Source organism: Hyla sarda, chromosome 2 (genome assembly GCF_029499605.1).
Source record: "Hyla sarda isolate aHylSar1 chromosome 2, aHylSar1.hap1, whole genome shotgun sequence".
Classification (NCBI taxonomy): domain Eukaryota; kingdom Metazoa; phylum Chordata; class Amphibia; order Anura; family Hylidae; genus Hyla; species Hyla sarda.
Window position 1 is genome coordinate 160095555 of NC_079190.1, and position 19063 is coordinate 160114617.

The following is a 19063-nucleotide window of genomic DNA, read 5'->3' on the forward strand; positions in this document are numbered from 1 at the left end:
GATCTTGTAAGTAGCAGATATTATATCTGCATCTATATATCTATATATAGTTTGGTTATCTATTTGTTGCTATTTTTTGCTAAATTTATAAAATAATTTCTTATATATATTGTAGACATACTATGTCTAATATAGCAGCATATTGGAGTTCAAAGACCGGGCTCAAATAACAGTGGGAGATGCATTTGTGTTAATTTTTGTATTGTGTAAAAAATATTTTTTCTACATATAGATTTTGTTAATTCATCAAAAATTCTATTTAATACATTTATATAACAGACCATGCATATCTTTCCTTAAAATCCTTCCTGAAGTGATTGTGTTTCATTCACACAGTTTTTCTTTACTCAGACAAATGTGGTTTTATTTTATGTACAATTAACGGTGCTAACGCACCTGAAAAGCGTTACATTATGACCCCTGCTATGGCATTTTAAGCATTAAAGAATCTGTTTTGCACGAACCTTGGCGCTGGACATCCAGTTTTTTATTTCCCGGGGGCTGTATCGCTATATCGCAGAAAGCAAAAATCGTGATTCCATTGCTTTTGCGATATATCGTGCAGCCCCGCCGGCAACTCTGCAATTCTACCCCGAGCGTGACTCGGGGTTACCGCTCCTGGCAGGGAAAATTAACCCTGAGTCATGCTCGGGATAACCGCTAAGAAGGTTAATTTAGTTAGATAAAGATTTATGGATGGGAAAGGCTCAAATTTTTCTCTGTTCCAATCTTTCAAACATGATGTCTTGAATAGTTTTTTCTTCCCTAGGGTCCTCAATATTTATGGCTAACCGAACATTTTTTATCAGATTATCAGTATCTTCGGATTGGAAAAAAGATCTCCCTGAATTGGTATCCTCGACCGAAGATGAATCCTCATCAGATTCAGCTGTTTCTACAACAATTCCTTCCTCCTCTGACCCCATCAGCTGCACAACTGTGGTTAGGCTGGGTTCACAGCACGTTTTTGCAATACAGTTTTTTTTCAGGTTTTTGATTTAAAAAAAACGGATTCCTCAAAACCTGACTAAACTGTATGAAAACGTGTGTACAAAATTTTATCTGTATACAGTTGAAAAGTGATGTCCGGTTGCATCCGTTTTTTAGGAAAAAAAACGTATACGTTTTGAACTTTTCACTCCATTATGAATAAAGTTTCACTTGTTTGATTGAAATTCCAAGAAAAAAAACTGTGCAAAGTCAAAATCCGTATGGTAAAAACTGGATGGAACTGTACGCACATACAGTTCTGTACGGTTCCCATTGACTCCCATGTTAAAAAAAAACGTATACGGGTCAATACGGTTTTTCACCTGGACCAAAAACTGTGGTAGACTACGGTTTTCTGTCCAGAAAAAAAAAAGTAAAAAACCGTGTGGTGTGAAAAACGGAGACAACCGTATGCAATATGGTGCATACGGTTTTGAATGTTAAGTCTATGGCCACGGTTTGTTGTACGGTTGCATAGGTTTTTTTTTTTTTTTGTTTTTTTTTAAACGTATCCAAAAACTGTATAGAAAATTGTGGTGTGAACCCACCCTAATAGGGGTGTCAGGAGTAGGAGCGGGAGCAGAATTTAAAGCATTTTTCACAGAATTCTGTATCTCACCTAATTAAATCTTGCATGGAAGATAATAATAAAGGTACTTCGGCTGAAAAACCTTTTGCCACACATGATGGGCAAGCCATCTTTTCATAACCCTGCGGTAACTTTGATCTACATGTGTTACAATTTTCAAGATGTTTGGTTTTCTTAGATGCTTTTCTAGGTACATCCCCCTAAAAAAATGAAGTAAACCAAACGATATTACAAAAAAGATCCCCGAAATGAAATTGATACACTCACTCAGGAACGCTTGCTACCGAGGACGCAGTCTTTGCTGGGGACTCGGCAGGATCACGTCTGGGGTCCTCCTTGGAGCTCATACTGGCAGTTGCTGGCTGGCATCCACTACGGAGGATGCAATCTTGTGCGGCTGCGGTCTAAATACTATCAGACCGCATTTCTGCCCTCAAAACAGCATTCCTCCGCATGATTCAATGCGCCCAAGGACGAGTGCAGAGAAACAGGAAGGACCTCTTCTTCTACCCGCGCGAGACCCCGGCACCAGCAGTAACATCAGGTACGGGCGGCAGAGTGGAGCCAGGCTCAATACTCCCAGACTAGGGAGACTAGTTAGGACCGCCTGAACCCCGAGACTTTGGGGATTTAGAACAGCTCAGGCATACCCCTGCCCCAGACAGTCTTCCTTAGGGGACAGGAAACACACTGAGGCCGAGGAGGAGGGTTTTTCTTTTTATCCTCAGGTTTCCTGTCCCTAGGGGCGGAGTCTCTCTCAGGTGGTGCTGTCATGGCAACCGGGAAAAAATCAGCAAGCAACAATTTATAAACTATGGTCGTGTAACCTCTTCAGATTTTTCTTTTGTTAAGCCAAGACAAATATTGACATCTGAACTTCAAGTGAGATTATGTAAATCCTATTCCAAGAAGACACTCTCTGTAGTTTCTTCTTTGCATATTATTGTGTAACATGTCTGTCTTTTATTTTTTTTTCCTTTGAACAATAGTGGAAGTAACATTAAAGGGGTTATCCAGGGATAGAAAAACAGAGCTGTTCTCAAGTGGTGTGTGAATGAAGCCAAGATGTAATACCACATACAACCTGAGGGCAGGTGTGGTGCTGGTTTTGGAAGAAACTAGTTCTGTTTTTCTATTCCTGGATAACCTGTTTAAAAAGAGTTGGATTTACTTACACTAATGCATGAACTAATTGTAATAATGCTTTCAGCTTTACGACATTGTACAATATGTTGCTTTTATATTACATTTTTTTTTTGTTCAATAGAGATGTGGTCTGTCTTTCTATAGGGGACGGACAGCAAATCTTAAAATCAGTGTAGTGTATGTGGGCATTTCTTCACATTGCTAAACACTGTCACATTATGACAATACTGAATGGGAACTGCATTTATCTTGATAATTCACTTATCTCTTACAAAGATAAAAAAGAATAGCTACATTTTTATTAATATGCTGTATGGTAAAGAAAGTATTTGGTGCAAGAAGCCTAATATGCATTGTTCCTTATTGTTGTATTTGGGGAATTTTTCAGACATGCGTAAAAGTGAAAGAAGAAGTAATGAAATATATAAGAATTAGATGGAGGTGTTTAGGTTGGGTTACATAGCAGACTTTGGTTTCTGGCAGCATGATTTGCCCAGTATAGAGTTATCAGCCTGGCAGAGGCTTGTGAATATTGTGGTGATCTCTGCCATTGTTTGTCATAGTTCTGATTCCTGACTCAAACGTACATCATTGTACTAGAGAAGGCTGTCATTCTGACAGCATGAAGCCATTGACTTCTTCACTTTGGGGCTAGTTCTGATTTAAAGTTGTTAGAGCACATAGTGTATTGCAGTTTTCTGCATACAGTGGGGATCAAAAGTTTGGGCACCCCAGGTAAAAATTTGTATTAATGTGCATAAAGAAGCCAAGGAAAGATGGAAAAATCTCCAAAAGGCATTGAATTACAGATTAGACATTCTTTTATAATATGTCAACAAAAGTTAGATTTTATTTCCATCATTTACAATTTCAAAATAACAGAAAACAAAAAAATGTCGTCTGCAAAAGTTTGGGCACCCCGCAGAATTTATAGCATGCACTGCCCCCTTTGCAAATCTGAGAACTGCCAGTGTCATGGATTGTTCTCAATCATCATCTGGGAAGACCAGGTGATATCAATCTCAAAGGTTTTAAATGCCCGGACTCATCTGACCTTACCCCAACAATCGGCACCATGGGTTCTTCTAAGCAGTTGTCTAGAAAACGGAAACTGAAAATAGTTGACGCTCACAAAGCTGGAGAAGGCTATAAGAAGATAGAAACATTTTTTCAGATGTCAGTATGCTCTGTTCGGAATGTAATTAAGAAATAGCAGACATCAGGAAAAGTGGAAGTTAAAGCAAGATATGGAAGACCAAAAAAATATTAGACAGAACAGCTTGCAGGATTGTGAGAAAAACAAGTCAAAACCCACGTTTGACTGCACAATCCCTCCAGAAAGATCTGGCAGATACTGGAGTTGCGGTACACTATTCCACTATAAAGAGATACTTGTACAAATATGGTCTTCATGGAAGAGTCATCAAAAGAAAACCTCTTCTACATCCTTACCACAAAAATTAGCGTTTGAACTTTTGCAAATGAACATATAGACAAGCCTGATGCATTTTGGAAACAAGTTCTGTGGACCGATGAGGTTAAAATTGAACCTTTGGTCCGGAATGAGCAAAGGTACATTTGGAGAAGAAGGGGAACAGAATTTAATGAAAAGAACCTCTGTCCAACTGTTAAGCATGGGGGTGGATCAATCATGCTTTGGGGTTGTATTGCAGCCAGTGGCACAGGGAACATCTCACGGGTAGAAGAAAAATGGATTCAATAAAATTTTAGCAAATTTTGGATGCTAACTTGATGCCATCTGTGAAAAAGCTGAAGTTAAAGAGAGGATGGCTTCTACAAATGGATAATGATCCTAAACACATCTCAAAATCCACGGGGGATTACATCAAGAGGTGTAAACTGAAAGTTTTGCCATGGCCTTCACAATCTCCTGACCTCAACATAAATGAAAATCTATAGATAGACCTTAAAAGAACAGTGCATGCCCACAGCCCAGAAATCTCAAAGAACTGGAAGACTTTTGTAAGGAAGAATGGGCAAAGATACCTCAAACAAGACTCTTTGCTGGCTACAAAAAATGTTTACAAGCTGTGATACTTGTCAAAGGGGGTAGAACAAGATATTAACTCTGCAGGGTGCCCAAACTTTTGCAGATGCCATTTTTTGGTTTTCTGTTATTTTGAAAGTGTAAATGATGGAAATAAAATCTAACTTTTGTTGACATATTATAAGAATGGCTAATCTGTAATTTAATGCCTTTTGGAGATTTTTCCATCTTTCCTTGGCTTCTTTATGCACATTAATACAAATTTTTACCTGGGGTGCCCAAACTTTTGATCCCCACTGTATGCCCAAACTGGTCAGAGTGCCCTTGCTGATCCCCCTTTACCGGCCAAAGTACCCACAATGGACACATGAGCATCAGAACTGGACTGGCAGAAGGTGGCCTGGTCTGATGAGTTACGTTTTCTGTTAAAGAACTTGGATGGCTGGTACATGTGAATCACTTACTAGCAGAGACAGTGTGATGTCCTAAACAATGTGTTGCTGGGTAACCTTTGGTCCTGCCATTCATGTGTATATTCCTATAACCTTCCTAAGCATTATTGCAGCCAAAGTGCATCTCTACTGACAGTAGTGTTTTTCAGGATAATGTGCCTGCTGCAGAAATTCTGCAAGAATAGTTTGTGTTGGGTGTTGACTTGGACTGGAATACTCCTTTAAATAAAAACTATCAGCTCTATTTGCTGCTAAGAGCTGCAGGCACTGTTGGGTAGCTGTTAAGGTATAAAAGCAAACGGTACCTTTCCTGGAGATGATGGTGGTTGCCAAATTTATAAACTTGTCTTTATTTTCTTTTGCCAAGTGTCAACAAGAAGGGCTGTACTGCTTAACCCCTTAAGGACGCAGGACGTAAATGTACGTCCTGGTGAGGTGGTACTTAACGCACCAGGACGTACATTTACATCCTATGCATAACCGCGGGCATCGGAGCGATGCCCGTGTCATGCGCGGCTGATCCCGGCTGCTGATCGCAGCCAGGGACCCGCCGGCAATGGCCGACGCCCGCGATCTCGCGGGCGTCCGCCATTAACCCCTCAGGTGCCGGGATCAATACAGATCCCGGCATCTGCGGCAGTTTGCGATTTAAATGAACGATCGGATCGCCCGCAGCGCTGCTGCGGGGATCCGATCATTCATAACGCCGCACGGAGGTCCCCTCACCTTCCTCCGTGCGGCTCCCGGCGTCTCCTGCTCTGGTCTGTGATCGAGCAGACCAGAGCAGGAGATGACCGATAATACTGATCTGTTCTATGTCCTATACATAGAACAGATCAGTATTAGCAATCATGGTATTGCTATGAATAGTCCCCTATGGGGACTATTCAAGTGTAAAAAAAAATGTAAAAAAATGTAAAAGTAAAAGTAAAAAAAAAGTGAAAAATCCCCTCCCCCAATAAAAAAGTAAAACGTCCGTTTTTTCCTATTTTACCCCCAAAAAGCGTAAAAAACTTTTGTTATAGACATATTTGGTATCGCCGCGTGCGTAAATGTCCGAACTATTAAAATAAAATGTTAATGATCCCGTACGGTGAACGGCGTGAACGAAAAAAAATAAAAAAAAGTCCAAAATTCCAACTTTTTTAATACATTTTATTAAAAAAAAAATTATAAAAAATGTATTAAAAGTTTTTTATATGCAAATGTGGTATCAAAAAAAAGTACAGATCATGGCGCAAAAAGTGAGCCCCCATACCGCCACTTATACGGAAAAATAAAGTTAGAGGTCATCAAAATAAAGGAATTATAAACGTACTAATTTGGTTAAAAAGTTTGTGATTTTTTTTAAGCGCAACAATAATATAAAAGTATATAATAATGGGTATCATTTTAATCGTATTGACCCTCAGAATAAAGAACACACGTCATTTTTACCATAAATTGTACGGCGTGAAAACAAAACCTTCCAAAATTAGCAAAATTGCGTTTTTCGTTTTAATTTCCCCACAAAAATAGTGTTTTTTGGTTGCGCCATACATTTTATGATATAATGAGTGATGTCATTACAAAGGACAACTGGTCGCGCAAAAAACAAGCCCTCATACTAGTCTGTGGATGAAAATATAAAAGAGTTATGATTTTTAGAAGGCGAGGAGGAAAAAATGAAAACGTAAAAATTAAATTGTCTGAGTCCTTAAGGCCAAAATGGGCTGAGTCCTTAAGGGGTTAAGTAGCACAGTCTGGTGTCACTGTATGTCAATCTAGGGACTGGGAGGTTAGGGCAAATGAGGAGATATAGAACCTGGGCAGCTCAGCCCTGCTTCCTGAACACTTGGCTGAAAAAAGGTACAGTTTGCTTTTACCTCTTAGCAGAAAATAGAACTGACTAATTCCCTTTAAAGGAAAGCGGTCATCCTGTTCACCCACACTAAACCCAATACACTGGGTTATAGTGCGGGTTAAAAGGAGAATGATTTGGGGTCTCTGACTAATATACATACCTGCAGTTCGGCGCCTGGTCCCTCTAAAGATCGGCTTCCATCTGTGCTGAATTGCATTTTGGAGGCGGGCCCGACGGCTGGATTTGTATATTCATATTCACTGGTCATGGAGCGCTCAGTAGGCACAAGCGCTCATATGACCAGTGTCCATGGATAGTCAAATACAGCCGACCGGCCCGCCTCCAGTGCGCAATTCAACAAAGATAGAAGAGGATCTTCAGAGGGAGTGGACGCTGCACAGAAGGTTTGTATATTAGTCAAAGACCCCGCATTGATCTCCTGTTCACCCGCACTATAACCTGGTGTATTGGGTTTAGTTTGGGTGAACAGGATGACCGTTTTCCTTTAATGGCTCGTTCACCCGATCGGATTTCTTTTCAAACTCTGGACGGATCTCCCGCTGTGAGTTTGAAAAGGGGCTCTGGTCTCTGGGCACTACCCGCAGCAGATTTTCGTCAGCGGAATCTCCGTAGTTGAAAATCCGCCGCAGACCCTGTACACTTCAATGGAGTCTGCGGCGGCTTTTCAACAGCGGAGATTCTGCTTCCGAAAATCTGCTGTGGGGTAGCGCACAGAGACCCTGCCAATTTTCAACCTCTCAGCAGGAGATTCACTGCGAGTGTGAAAAGAAATCCACTCATGTCAACGATCCCTAAAGGATCTGAGGCTAATGTCCTGATGCAAATGTCAAAGGGCACCCTCAGAGGGCTTGCTCTCTGACCACCTTACCATGTACATACAATGACTTTAGATGTGGTCACATTATGTATTTTAGTGTTAAGGTTGCATGCTTGCCTTCATTTATAATAAGTACATTGGGTCAACACAGTATCTAACTAATAATTCTCTCCTGAATAAACAAAAACACTAAAAAATGAATATTTCCACCCTGTCACGACAGCACCACCAAAGAGATGACTCCTTCTCCAGGAACAGGAAACCTAGAGTACAAAAAGGATGCACATCCCTCTCTGCCTCAGTGGTTTCCTGTTCCTGTAGGAAGCCTGGAGTAGTCCATGCCTCTGGTGGTGATGGTGGGGAGGTCCAGAGAAGGCTGTTCTCTCCTTGTTGGGAGAATTATCTGGGCTTCTGATACCCCCTGGTTGGGGGGTTTCCTTGTTGTGCCCCCAGCGGCAGCATTCCGGCACTGTGTAGAATTGAGTTAACACCTGATTAGGCTAAACCTAACTGTTCAGCTTGCATTGGTAGGATCATTGCTGCAGGTGGGTGCAGATTTTTATTTATTTAAAATTTACATTTTTCAGGTTGAAGTTATTACTTAAAATTTTATGTAAAATTTTAGAATCTCCATCACTGATTGTACAGATGCAGGAGATGGTTAAGAGCCAGATAGAATCCGCCCTTAAAGGGTTTCTACCTGTAATTCCCCCTCCGCAGCCGGTAGTGTCTCCTTCTGTTCCAGGCGATATTGAGGGGAAGAAGGTGTAGTTTCTATTCACTCTGATTCAGGCATTCCTTTTATCTGATATTGGGTTTTCAGTTTTGATTTCTATGGGTTGTCATAGTTATGTTCCCTGCAGGGGATGCTCCAGTTCATCTGAAGATGACTTGTCAGGAAAGACTCTTTTTCTGGCAGATGATTCTGAGACTTTAATTAAAGACGTGAGATCGACCATGGGGCTTGAGGAGACTAAGGAACAGAAGTCTATTCAAGATATCACGTTCGAGGGCTTAGAAGAAAGAAAACATAGAGTTTTTCTAGTGCATAGAACTATTTCTCAGTTAAAGGAGTATTCCAGGAATTTTTTTTATTTGACTATGCTACAGGTGCTGTAAAGTTAGTGTATTTCATAATATAGTGTCTGTACCTGTGTGTGACAGTTTTCTCACAATTCTTATGTGATTTTCCCCCCAATATTTATTTTTAACAGCATACAAAACGACTGTTGTCTCAGATTTTTCCCAGCTTGCAATGTGGCCGAGACCTGACTCACTAGTCAGCTGATGACAGGGAGCCTGTCTGCTTCAATGGGTGGAGCGATCGCTTGGTGGGAGAGAGATCAACTGCAACTAATGCAACAGCTGTAATCACCCTGATTGAAAACCACAGGTCTTTTGAATGGATGCAGTTAATTTATGTTCCAATGGGTGGAGTGGCTGATGTGGGGAAGGGAGGAAAATGGAATTCTGGGATTTGTAGTAAAAAAAAGAAAAGTCAAACACTAAATACCAGTTCACAAAAAACTAGCCACAGTGTTATGGTAATCTCATAACATAGCCATTTAGTCCCAAGACAAGCACAGATCCTTCCTAAGCATGTCCATTACTTTCTGCTAGGTACTTACTAAAATCACCTTATGGTGGATAACCCCTTTAATAAAAAGGAAATGGGAGATTCCGGCAATAAATCTTTCATTCCTAGAGCCATTAAAGGAAAATACCCTTTCTCAGAGTCTCATACGAAGAGTTGGGATCACCCTCCTAAGATTGACGTGGCAATTTCCAAGGTCTCCAGTAAGGGGTCTGAACCATTTGAGGACTTAGGTTTTTTAAAAGACCCTAAAAGGGCTTGGGAAACTGCAGGGGTAACTCTTAAACCCACTGTCGCTGGTACCACGGTTGCAAGATCCCTGGTGCTGTGGGTTGACCAGTTATCTTCAGATCTGCAGAATGATGTGCCCAAAGAGCAGATTCTATCCTTGATTCCAACGATTAAAAAGTATCTGCTTTCTTAACGGATTCATCTTCGGATGCGGTTAGACTGTCCGCCCGATCATCAGCGCTTACCAACTCCGCCAGAAGAGCGTTCTGGCTTAAAAATTGGTCAGGGGATAGTGGCTCAAAGAGTAAGTTATGTGCCATCCCTTGTGAGGGGGAACTTTTGTTTGGTTCAGTCCTCCCAGATGTATTAGAAAAGGCAGGGGGTAGGAAGAAGGGGTTTCCAGTTTCCCAACCCCCTAGACAAAATAGGCCTTTCCAGTTTAAAGGGAAGAGAGGTGGTCAAAATAAAAGTAAGGATCACTCTAACAAGTAGAAGTTTTCTCGTAAGGGGAGTGGTCTTATGTTTAATCAGCCTAGTACTTCCACCAAAATGCCCCACCCCCAATGACTGGATCCACGAGTAGGTGGCAGACTTAGAGTTTTTTCCAAAATGGGAAAAAAATTGTGGTAGTTCTTGGATAATTCAAATTATCCATGACGGTCTCCATCTGGATTTTGTTAGTCTGCCGCCTACTCGATTCGTGGTCACTAAATGTCCCACAGGACCTTCAGGTCAGTCTTCTTTACAGGGAGAAGTGTTATCCCTAATAGAGAAAGGTGTTTTGGTCCCTGTGCCTCCACAAGAGCAGGGTTCAGGATTTTATTCTACTCTCTTTCTTGTGGGAAACCAAATGGAACGTTCAGGGTCATTATTAATCTCCAAACCTCTGGTTCGTTCTTTGATTTATTATTGTTTCAAGATGGAAACAATAAAATCCACGGTTAACCTGTTGTTTAAGGATTGTTTTATGTCATCTCTAGATTTGAAAGATGTCTACCTTCAAGTCCCTATTCACATAGATTATCAGAAATATTTAAGGATTGCAGTTTTTGTAAATTCTCAACTCCTTTTATCTACAGTTCTGCACCCTGCCCTTCGGTATCGCCATTGCGCCAAGGGTATTTACGAAAGTGGTTGCAGAAAAGATGGCCCATATCAGAGAGGGAGAAGGGATTTTTATTCCCTATCTAGACGACTTTCTGCTTGTCGCAGAATCAGGTAAAAGTGAAAAAAATTTTGACCCGTACAATTGGTATCCTTCATAAACTGGGGTGATTGATTAATTGGGATAAATCCTCCCTTACCCCTACACAACAAAAAGTTTTTTTGGGCATCTTGTTTGACTCGTCAGTACAAAAATCTTTTCTCCCTCCTGCTAAGATAGAAAAGATTGTCTCTTCAGTCAGTGAAATTATTAGATGTCCCAGTATTAATACCGGAAGGGGATGTCAGTTTTTGGTTTGTTCACAGCAGCCATCCCAGCAGTACCCTGGGCCCATTTTCACTCTAGAATTTTACAGTTAAAACTCCTTGGGACAGTTCCCAGCCAGACTTGGATAGACGTATTGGGGGAGATTTATCAAAGGATTTAAACTGTTTTTTCTCATCTAAATTTGTCGCACAGAAAGTCGCAGTCTAAATATGTGTGACTTTTCTGTGACTTTTAGAACTGCGATTTTTAGAACATGATGCATTCTTATCTATTTTAGATGGAAAAATGCATTGGTGGTGAATTTATCAAAAGAGACTTTTCGGCGACAAGTCGTATCAGCTGAAAGTACGCTGAAATGTCAGACCATGCTGGAGCAGGTTTAAATACAGTCTAAAGCATAGATCCCAAAGTCCGTGCGCAAAATTTATCAAGAGTCGTGCGACTTTTTATAAATTTGGTGCACAATAGACCAGCCTAACCCTCTGTAGTTTGTTCTATATTGATGCAAGAAATAGACAACTTTGATAAATCTCCCCCATTGTGTTGCCCCCTCAAGTGCTGGCTTCTTTAGACTGGTGGTTAGTGAGTGTTACCCGTTCAAAAGGTGTAGATTGGGTTTGTCAGGACCCTTTAGTCATCACTACTGATGCCAGCCCTTGGGAATGGGGTGCTCATAAGGGTAGCCTTAATTTTCAGGGCCTTTGGGTGATTGATAGGTCCTCTAACTTTAACCTGTTAAGGACGGCGGACATATCCATACTCCCCCTTTTTAAAGTCCTTAGGGACTGAGGGCGTATGGATACGCCCGTGGGAATTCCGGTCCCCGCCACTAGCCGGTTGGGGACAGGACCGGGATGCCTGCTGAAATCATTCAGCAGGCATCCCGGCACATCGCCGAGGGGAGTCCTGAGACCCGGGTCTCTGGTGACCAGATCACCCGGAAAATAGGGATGATCAGAGCTGTCAGTGACGGCCCCGATCATCCTGAGGGATAGGAGTGAGATTGCAGTGCTGCAATCTCCTCCTATCCCCTGCCATTAGTCAGAACTGAGTTCTGACCAATGGCAGTGCCTGACAGGGGGTTGCCATTGAAACCCCCCGCTCTGCTCACCCCTGAATGTCGGGCAGAACGGGAGGAGAAGATGGTGGCCGGTACCTTGAAAGAAGATATTTACTGCTGCCCTTCCTAGTGGTTGCCAAACTGCAACTCCCAGCATGCCCAGACAGCCAAAGGCTGTGTGGGCATGCTGGGAGTTGTAGTTTTGCAACATCTGGAGGGTCACAGTTTGGAGACCACTATTACAATGGTGCCCAAACGGTGGCCCTCCAGATGTTGCCAAACTACAACTCTCAGCATGCCTAGACTGCCCGGGCATGCTGGGAGTTGTAGTTCTGTAACATCTGTCCCTTCAGATTTTGCAATTTTCATGAAAATTTTGAAAATTGCTGCTATACTTTAACTCAAATATGTCTATTTTATGATGCCAACATAAAGTAGACATAATGTATTTGTGAATCAATATAAAAGTTATTTGGAATATCAATTTTCCTTACAAGCATAGAGTTTCAAATTTAGAAAAATGCTAAATTTTTAAAATTTTCATGTGATTTTTCACCAAGAAATAATGCAAGTAATGACGAAAATTTACCACTAACATAAAGTAGAGTATGTCACGAAAAAACAATCTCAGAATCAGAATAATCGGTAAAAGCATCTCAGAGTTATTAATGCTTATAGTGACGGTGGTCAGAATTGCGAAAAAGGGCTATGTCTTTAAGGTGAAAAAAGGCTCAGTCCTTAAGGGGTTAAAGAGCTATTAGGGGTGTCCAGAGCTCTTAAATCAGCTAGTGATTTTATCAGGGACCCTAATGTAAAAATCTTCTCGGATGATACCACTAATGTGTCTGTCATCAATAGGCAGGGAACTACGTGAAGTCCATCACTTATGAATGTCTTTTCAGGTCCTGTCCTTTGCAGAATCCCATCTAAAAGCAATCTCGGCAGTGCATATCAAGGGGGAACTCAATACCTGGGCAGACTTTCTAAGATGCCAATTAATTCATCAGGGGAAATGGCCGTTAAATCCAAAAATATTTTACAAGATTACAGCTAGGGATGTCCCGATACCATTTTTTCAAGACCGAGTACGAGTGCCGATACTTTTATTCAAGTATTCACCGATACCAATTACTGATACCTATTATACTGAAATACCCCCATTTCATGTCCAATCCTCTCCATTTCATCATAGCCATATCCCGCATAGTAAAGGGGAAGGGGCATATGAAATGGGTGGAATGGGCTATATAAGGGGGGAATGGGCATATGCGGGGGGGGCTATATGAAATGAGGGGGGAATGGGCATATAAGGAGAGGAATTGGCTATATGAAGGGGAATGGACATATAAGGGTGGTGCAGATGAGGAGAATGGGCATGTAAGTGGGGAATGAACTATATGGGGGGCATATAAGGGGGGAATGGGCATATAAGGGGGATGAACTATATGGGGGGCATATAAGGAGAGGAATGGGCTATATGAGGGGGAATGGGCATATCAAATTAGGGGAATGGCTATATGAAATTCATATAGCCATTCCCTTCTTGTGCCCATTCCCCTCATTTCATATGCCTATTCGCCCCCTTATATGCCCCCCCTATAGTTCATCCCCCCCTTATATGCCCATTCTCCTCATCTGCACCATTCCCCTCACTTGTATTCCTTCTTGTATTCACTCACTTAACATGAAATGGAGAGAAATTAACTGAATTTCTCCTCCATTTCATGCACCGTACCTGCTGCTAATACTTTTTCCCATGCGGCTGCACCATAAAGTACTGGGAGGAAGTGGCTTTAACTTCCTCCCAGCGCTAGGCAACCGCAGGGACCTGGGAGCCGCTGCCGCACAGAAGTACCGCCCCCACACTGATCAGCCGGGACATGCGGCCCTGCAGATAAGCCGCTGTCCCCACACCAATCAGCTGAGACACAGACCCGCCGCCGCTGCCGGTTCCCTGTCACCGTCCCCACCGCCAATCAGCTGGGACACGGGACCCGGCGCATGGGACCAACCATCTGCTGAACAGGTATCGGCAATGGTATCGGTGACATTTGCACGAGTACAAGTACTCGTGCAAATGTCCGGTATCGGTCCCGATACTGATACTGGTATCGGGACATCCCTAATTACAGCCTTATGGGGAACCCCTCAAGTGGATCTCTTTGCTACCAGGTACAACAGACAGGTCAGAGACTTTCTTTCCTTGAGCCCAGCAGACAGACCTTTGGCAGTGGATGCATTATCCCAGACTTGGGAGTGGGACTTAGCTTACGCTTTCCCTCCCCTGGCTCTTATTCCCAGAGTTAGGCTGGGTTCACACTACGTTTTGTCCCATACGGGAGCGCATACGGCAGGGGGGAGCTAAAAGCTCGCGCTCCCGTATGTCACCGTATGCGCTCCCGTATGTCATTCATTTCAATGAGCCGACCGGAGTGAAACGTTCGGTCCGGTCGGCTCATTTTTGCGCCGTATGCGCTTTTACAACCGGACCTAAAACTGTGGTCAACCACGGTTTTAGGTCCGGTTGTAAAAGCGCATACGGCGCAAAAATGAGCCGACCGGACCGAACGTTTCACTCCGGTCGGCTCATTGAAATGAATGACATACGGGAGCCCATACGGTGACATACGGGAGCGCGAGCTTTTAGCTCTCCCCTGCCGTATGCGCTCCCGTATGGGACAAAACGTAGTGTGAACCCAGCCTTATAAGGAAGATCAGGGAGGACTGAGCAACAGTTATCTTAAAGGAGATATCTAGTGCTGAAAAACTTATCCCCTATCCTAAGGATAGGGGATAAGCTTCAGATCGCAGGGGGTCCGACCGCTGGGGCCCCCCGCGATCTCCTGTACACGGCCCCGGCCGCCCGCAGGAAGGGGGTGTGTTGACCACCGCATGAAGCGGTAGCTGACACGCCCCCCTCAATACAACTCTATGGCAGAGCCGGAGCGCTGCCTTTGGCAATCTCTGGCTCTGCCATAGAGATGTATTGAGAGGGCGTGTCGGCCGCCGCTTCGTGCGGTGGTCGACACCCACTATCTGACCAGCGAGCCGGGGCCCGTACAGGAGATCGCGGGGGGCCTCAGCGGTCGGACCCCACGCGAACTGAAACTCATAAGTTTTTTTTTAGCACTGGTCTAGCCCTTTAATCATCCCATTCTGGCCACAGATAGCCTGGTTCTCCTGTCTAAGGAGTATGTCTCTGACAGACCCCTGGGATCTCCCAGAAGTCCAGGATCTACTCAGACAAGGCCCAATCCTTCATCCAGATGTCAGCAACCTTCATATGATGGCCTGGCTCATGAAAGGATAATTTTGAGGTCCAAGGGACTTTCAGATGCAGTCATATCTACCTTACAATACAGTAGAAAACCAGTGACTACAAAGATTTATTTTAGAATTTGGAAGAAATTTTTGTCCTTTTCGGATTCTATCAAGTTAGATTTGGATAAGCCAAATTTTGCCTTTATCCTAAATTTTTTTACAAAAAGGCCTTGAGAAAGGGTTAATTCCCTCTGCAGGAGTCCTTTTGAGCCTTTGTCTTCAATACCCCTGAAGATTTTAGTCCAGAAAACTGCCTTATTAATAGCTGTCACATCAGCCAGGAGATTAGGGTAGTTTGTGGCCCTATCTACTAGAGAACCCTATACTTAAATCTTAGATGATAGAATTATTTTAAGCAATAATCGAAACAAATCACACTTGACAATAGAATACATTTTCTTAATGCTTTTTCTTTTAGTATTCCATTTTCACAGTACAAAATATTGATCCACAGATCTCTAAGTTCATAAATGTAAATAGGTACAAAAGCTTATTCACCCAGAGTGCTCACTAGATACACCGACAGTCCTCGTTCAGCAACCGGATTAACTTCACCCTTTCTTGGGTATCCCGGAGCTGTCCATGAAGCTGTCTCATGAAGGGGGAGACAGGTGAGTAGTTGCCGGACACTTCTGACATTTCGGAGGAAACGCCCCCTTTCTCAGGTGACCCTATTCTTGTTCTTCTCACATGAGGTGTGTTCACTGGGGGGTTGCAAAAAAAATAATATATATATATATATATATATATATATATTTCATCAAAATCAATGCAGCACTACTTAACCAAAGTTGCTGTAACGTCACTTTATTTTTTGGGACATGATGGAATAAATACACATTTTTTTTCTACATTCCTTGGAGTGCTGCGCTATTTCTTATATATATATATATATTTTTTTTGTTTTTGTTTTTTTGTTATGCGTATAGTATTGTAGTATTGTTTTTGTAACCTTGAGTCTCGGTAATTCACTGAGGCAGAGAGGGATGTTTCCTGTTCGTGGAGGAGAAGTCCATCTCTCTGGTGGTGCTGTTGTGACAACAAGGAAATAGAATTATCAGTGAGTAGTTACTGGCTTTTCTAATACAACAATCTACCCCACGGGGGGGTGAAGCATAGCCGAAAGGGAGGCACAACTAGTAGCCTAGAGAGACTAGAGAATCTCTTGGGCTACTACTCTGGGCAGTGAGGACAAGCAGGGCTCTGTGCAGTGAGGACAAGCAGGGCTCTGTGCAGTGAGGACAAGCACTGCTCTGTGCAGTGAGGACAAGCAGGGCACTGTGCAATAAGGACAAGCAGGTCTCTGTGCAGTGAGGACAAGCAGGGCTCTGTGCAGTGAGGACAAGCAGGGCTCTGTGCAGTGAGAACAAGCAGGGCTCTGTGCAGTGAGAACAAGCAGGGCTCTGTGCAGTGAGAACAAGCAGGGCTCTGTGCAGTCAGGACAAGCAGGACTCTGTGCAGTCAGGACAAGCAGGGCTCTGTGCAGTGAGGACAAGCAGGGCTCTGTGCAGTGAGGACAAGCAGGGCTCTGTGCAGTGAGGACAAGCAGGGCTCTGTGCAGTGAGGACAAGCAGGGCTCTGTGCAGTGAGGACAAGCAGGGCTCTGTGCAGTGAGGACAAGCAGGGCTCTGTGCTGTGAGGACAAGCAGGGCTCTGTGCAGTGAGGACAAGCAGGGCTCTGTGCAGTGAGGACAAGCAGGGCTCTGTGCAGTGAGGACAAGCAGGGCTCTGTGCAGTGAGGACAAGCAGGGCTCTATGCAGTGAGGAGAAGCAGGGCTCTGTGCAGTGAGGACAAGCAGGGCTCTGTGCAGTGAGGACAAGCAGGGCTCTGTGCAGTGAGGACAAGCAGGGCTCTGTGACATGTTCCCGGTTCACACAGCAGGATAATTGACAAGCCAGGAGCTTGTATGTATACAACGATACATACAATGTTATTATCTACATTATATAAAAAGTTTTTGCAAATGACAGGTACACTTTAAGCAGAGTAGTAAAGTATTTCATTAAATTTTTTTTTTTTAAATAATCTTTAATAACAGATTTCAAATATAAAGTTCACAGAGTATAAATCAATCAGTAAAAAAAATCACCATCCTTACAAAACAGGTTTTTCAATGTTTCCAATATTTTATCCCACCGCAACCCTAGTTCTGCAGGGGGAGAGAAAGAAAACAAAATCCTTAGCAATTGTATTTTTTAATCCAATGGCCCAGATGCTTTTATATACAGATATATTATACAAATTTCTCTTCTATTCCTGATCTTGTAGATGTTTGTAACATTTTGTGACTTGTTTTGCAGATAAAGCACCTTTGTCTAAAGGCCTACTACTCATACCCAGTGCACTGTCCATTCTACTCTCATTCCTGTTTCAACAGCAGCAATCCTTTTTTGTATATAACCTGCAAGCAATAAAGGAAAGTTTCAATGTAAGTAATGAACAGTAGCAGTGTAAAATATATATAATAAAATAAAATATAAATAGTGTAATTGAGAATAGGGCACATCACTAGAGCGAGAAGCAGGATGTTTTTTAAAAAAAATAAATTGCCCACCTCTAGGCCATTCTGACCAAGCTGTTAGAATGTGTTGGGAGCAGAGGTTATGTGGGGGCATTCACAAATGACCAACTGACTATTGACGGCCCAGGCAGATCACCAGTAGAGGATCATTTGATTTGCTGACAAGCATTACCAGCTCCCTCAGTTTTCTTGTCAACCACAAGATGCCTTCATTACACAACCCTGTCTCTGCCCTGTCCATTTCCATGTGCTTATCAAGGAAATATGGTCTCAGGGTGCCCAATATATGTGTCCTGCTATTGACAGCCACCCACTGTCTCCTTCATTTGCATTGGTGGTGTGAACGAGAAACCTGGACATCTATAGACGGGAACTGTATTGTCCCTAGTAGTAATACAATAATTAATAGAAATACTGTCAGTGACTCTATTTGCCTCCTGTATTTAGATTACCAAACTACCTTTTATATTAGACAAAAATAAGTAAACATGAAATGCTGTTTTTAAAGGGAGTCTGTCAACTCATATTCATGATAAAGCTGCAGACACTGTTATGGTGCGTTCACACGTGCATATGTTTTAAGTCAATAGGCAACAATATCTGCCGCAGTAAAATATGCACGTGTGAACGCACCCTTAGACTGATAGTAAGGAATAGTTATGAGTTATAGAGTTAACAAGGTGTTGTGAAGGGTTTTTCTTGTAAACAGAACTCTGCAATCCTTAGCGGTCTTCTGTGTGTTCCTTTTTTAATGTTTTTTTTTTTTTATTTCATCACTTATAGAGTTCCTTCTTTCTATGACAGATTTTTTTAAAGCATAATGACCTCCTTCACATGCATTTATACCACGTTTGCTCCATATATTCAGAGTTTCAATGAACTGCTACCAAATGCGCATTCAACACTTCGAAACAACTCCAGACTGTTTATCCACAAGATAGGCAATCAATAGCTGATCGGCACAGCGGGCAGAAATAAACAATGTGTGCCGGAAGCCTTGGATTCTTGCATTGTTTGTAGTGGGCGTGCCGGGTTAC

General features: G+C 42.6%; 1 protein-coding gene and 1 long non-coding RNA gene across 7 annotated transcripts in view; one reads left to right on the forward strand and one right to left on the reverse strand.

The window, feature by feature from the left end:
* UBAC2 (UBA domain containing 2) overlaps nucleotides 1–19063 on the forward strand; it is a 205626-nt gene that overhangs the window by 52513 nt on the left and 134050 nt on the right. For 3 of the 6 annotated variants that reach the window (XM_056555655.1, XM_056555661.1, XM_056555659.1), the window contains exons 1-2: nucleotides 1899–2123; nucleotides 17806–17933. In XM_056555655.1, coding sequence (XP_056411630.1) covers nucleotides 2033–2123; nucleotides 17806–17933 — 219 coding nt within the window. In that variant the 5' untranslated portion in view covers nucleotides 1899–2032. Of the gene's footprint in view, nucleotides 1–1898; nucleotides 2124–17805; nucleotides 17934–19063 lie in introns of those variants that run through there. The other 3 variants (XM_056555658.1, XM_056555657.1, XM_056555656.1) reach the window with 1 other exon arrangement.
* On the reverse strand, nucleotides 16000–17644 carry LOC130355481 (uncharacterized). Its single transcript, XR_008888540.1, has 3 exons — nucleotides 17604–17644; nucleotides 16457–16533; nucleotides 16000–16208 (listed from the first exon to the last, which is right to left on the reverse strand). It is a non-coding gene; the product is annotated as an uncharacterized LOC130355481 (long non-coding RNA).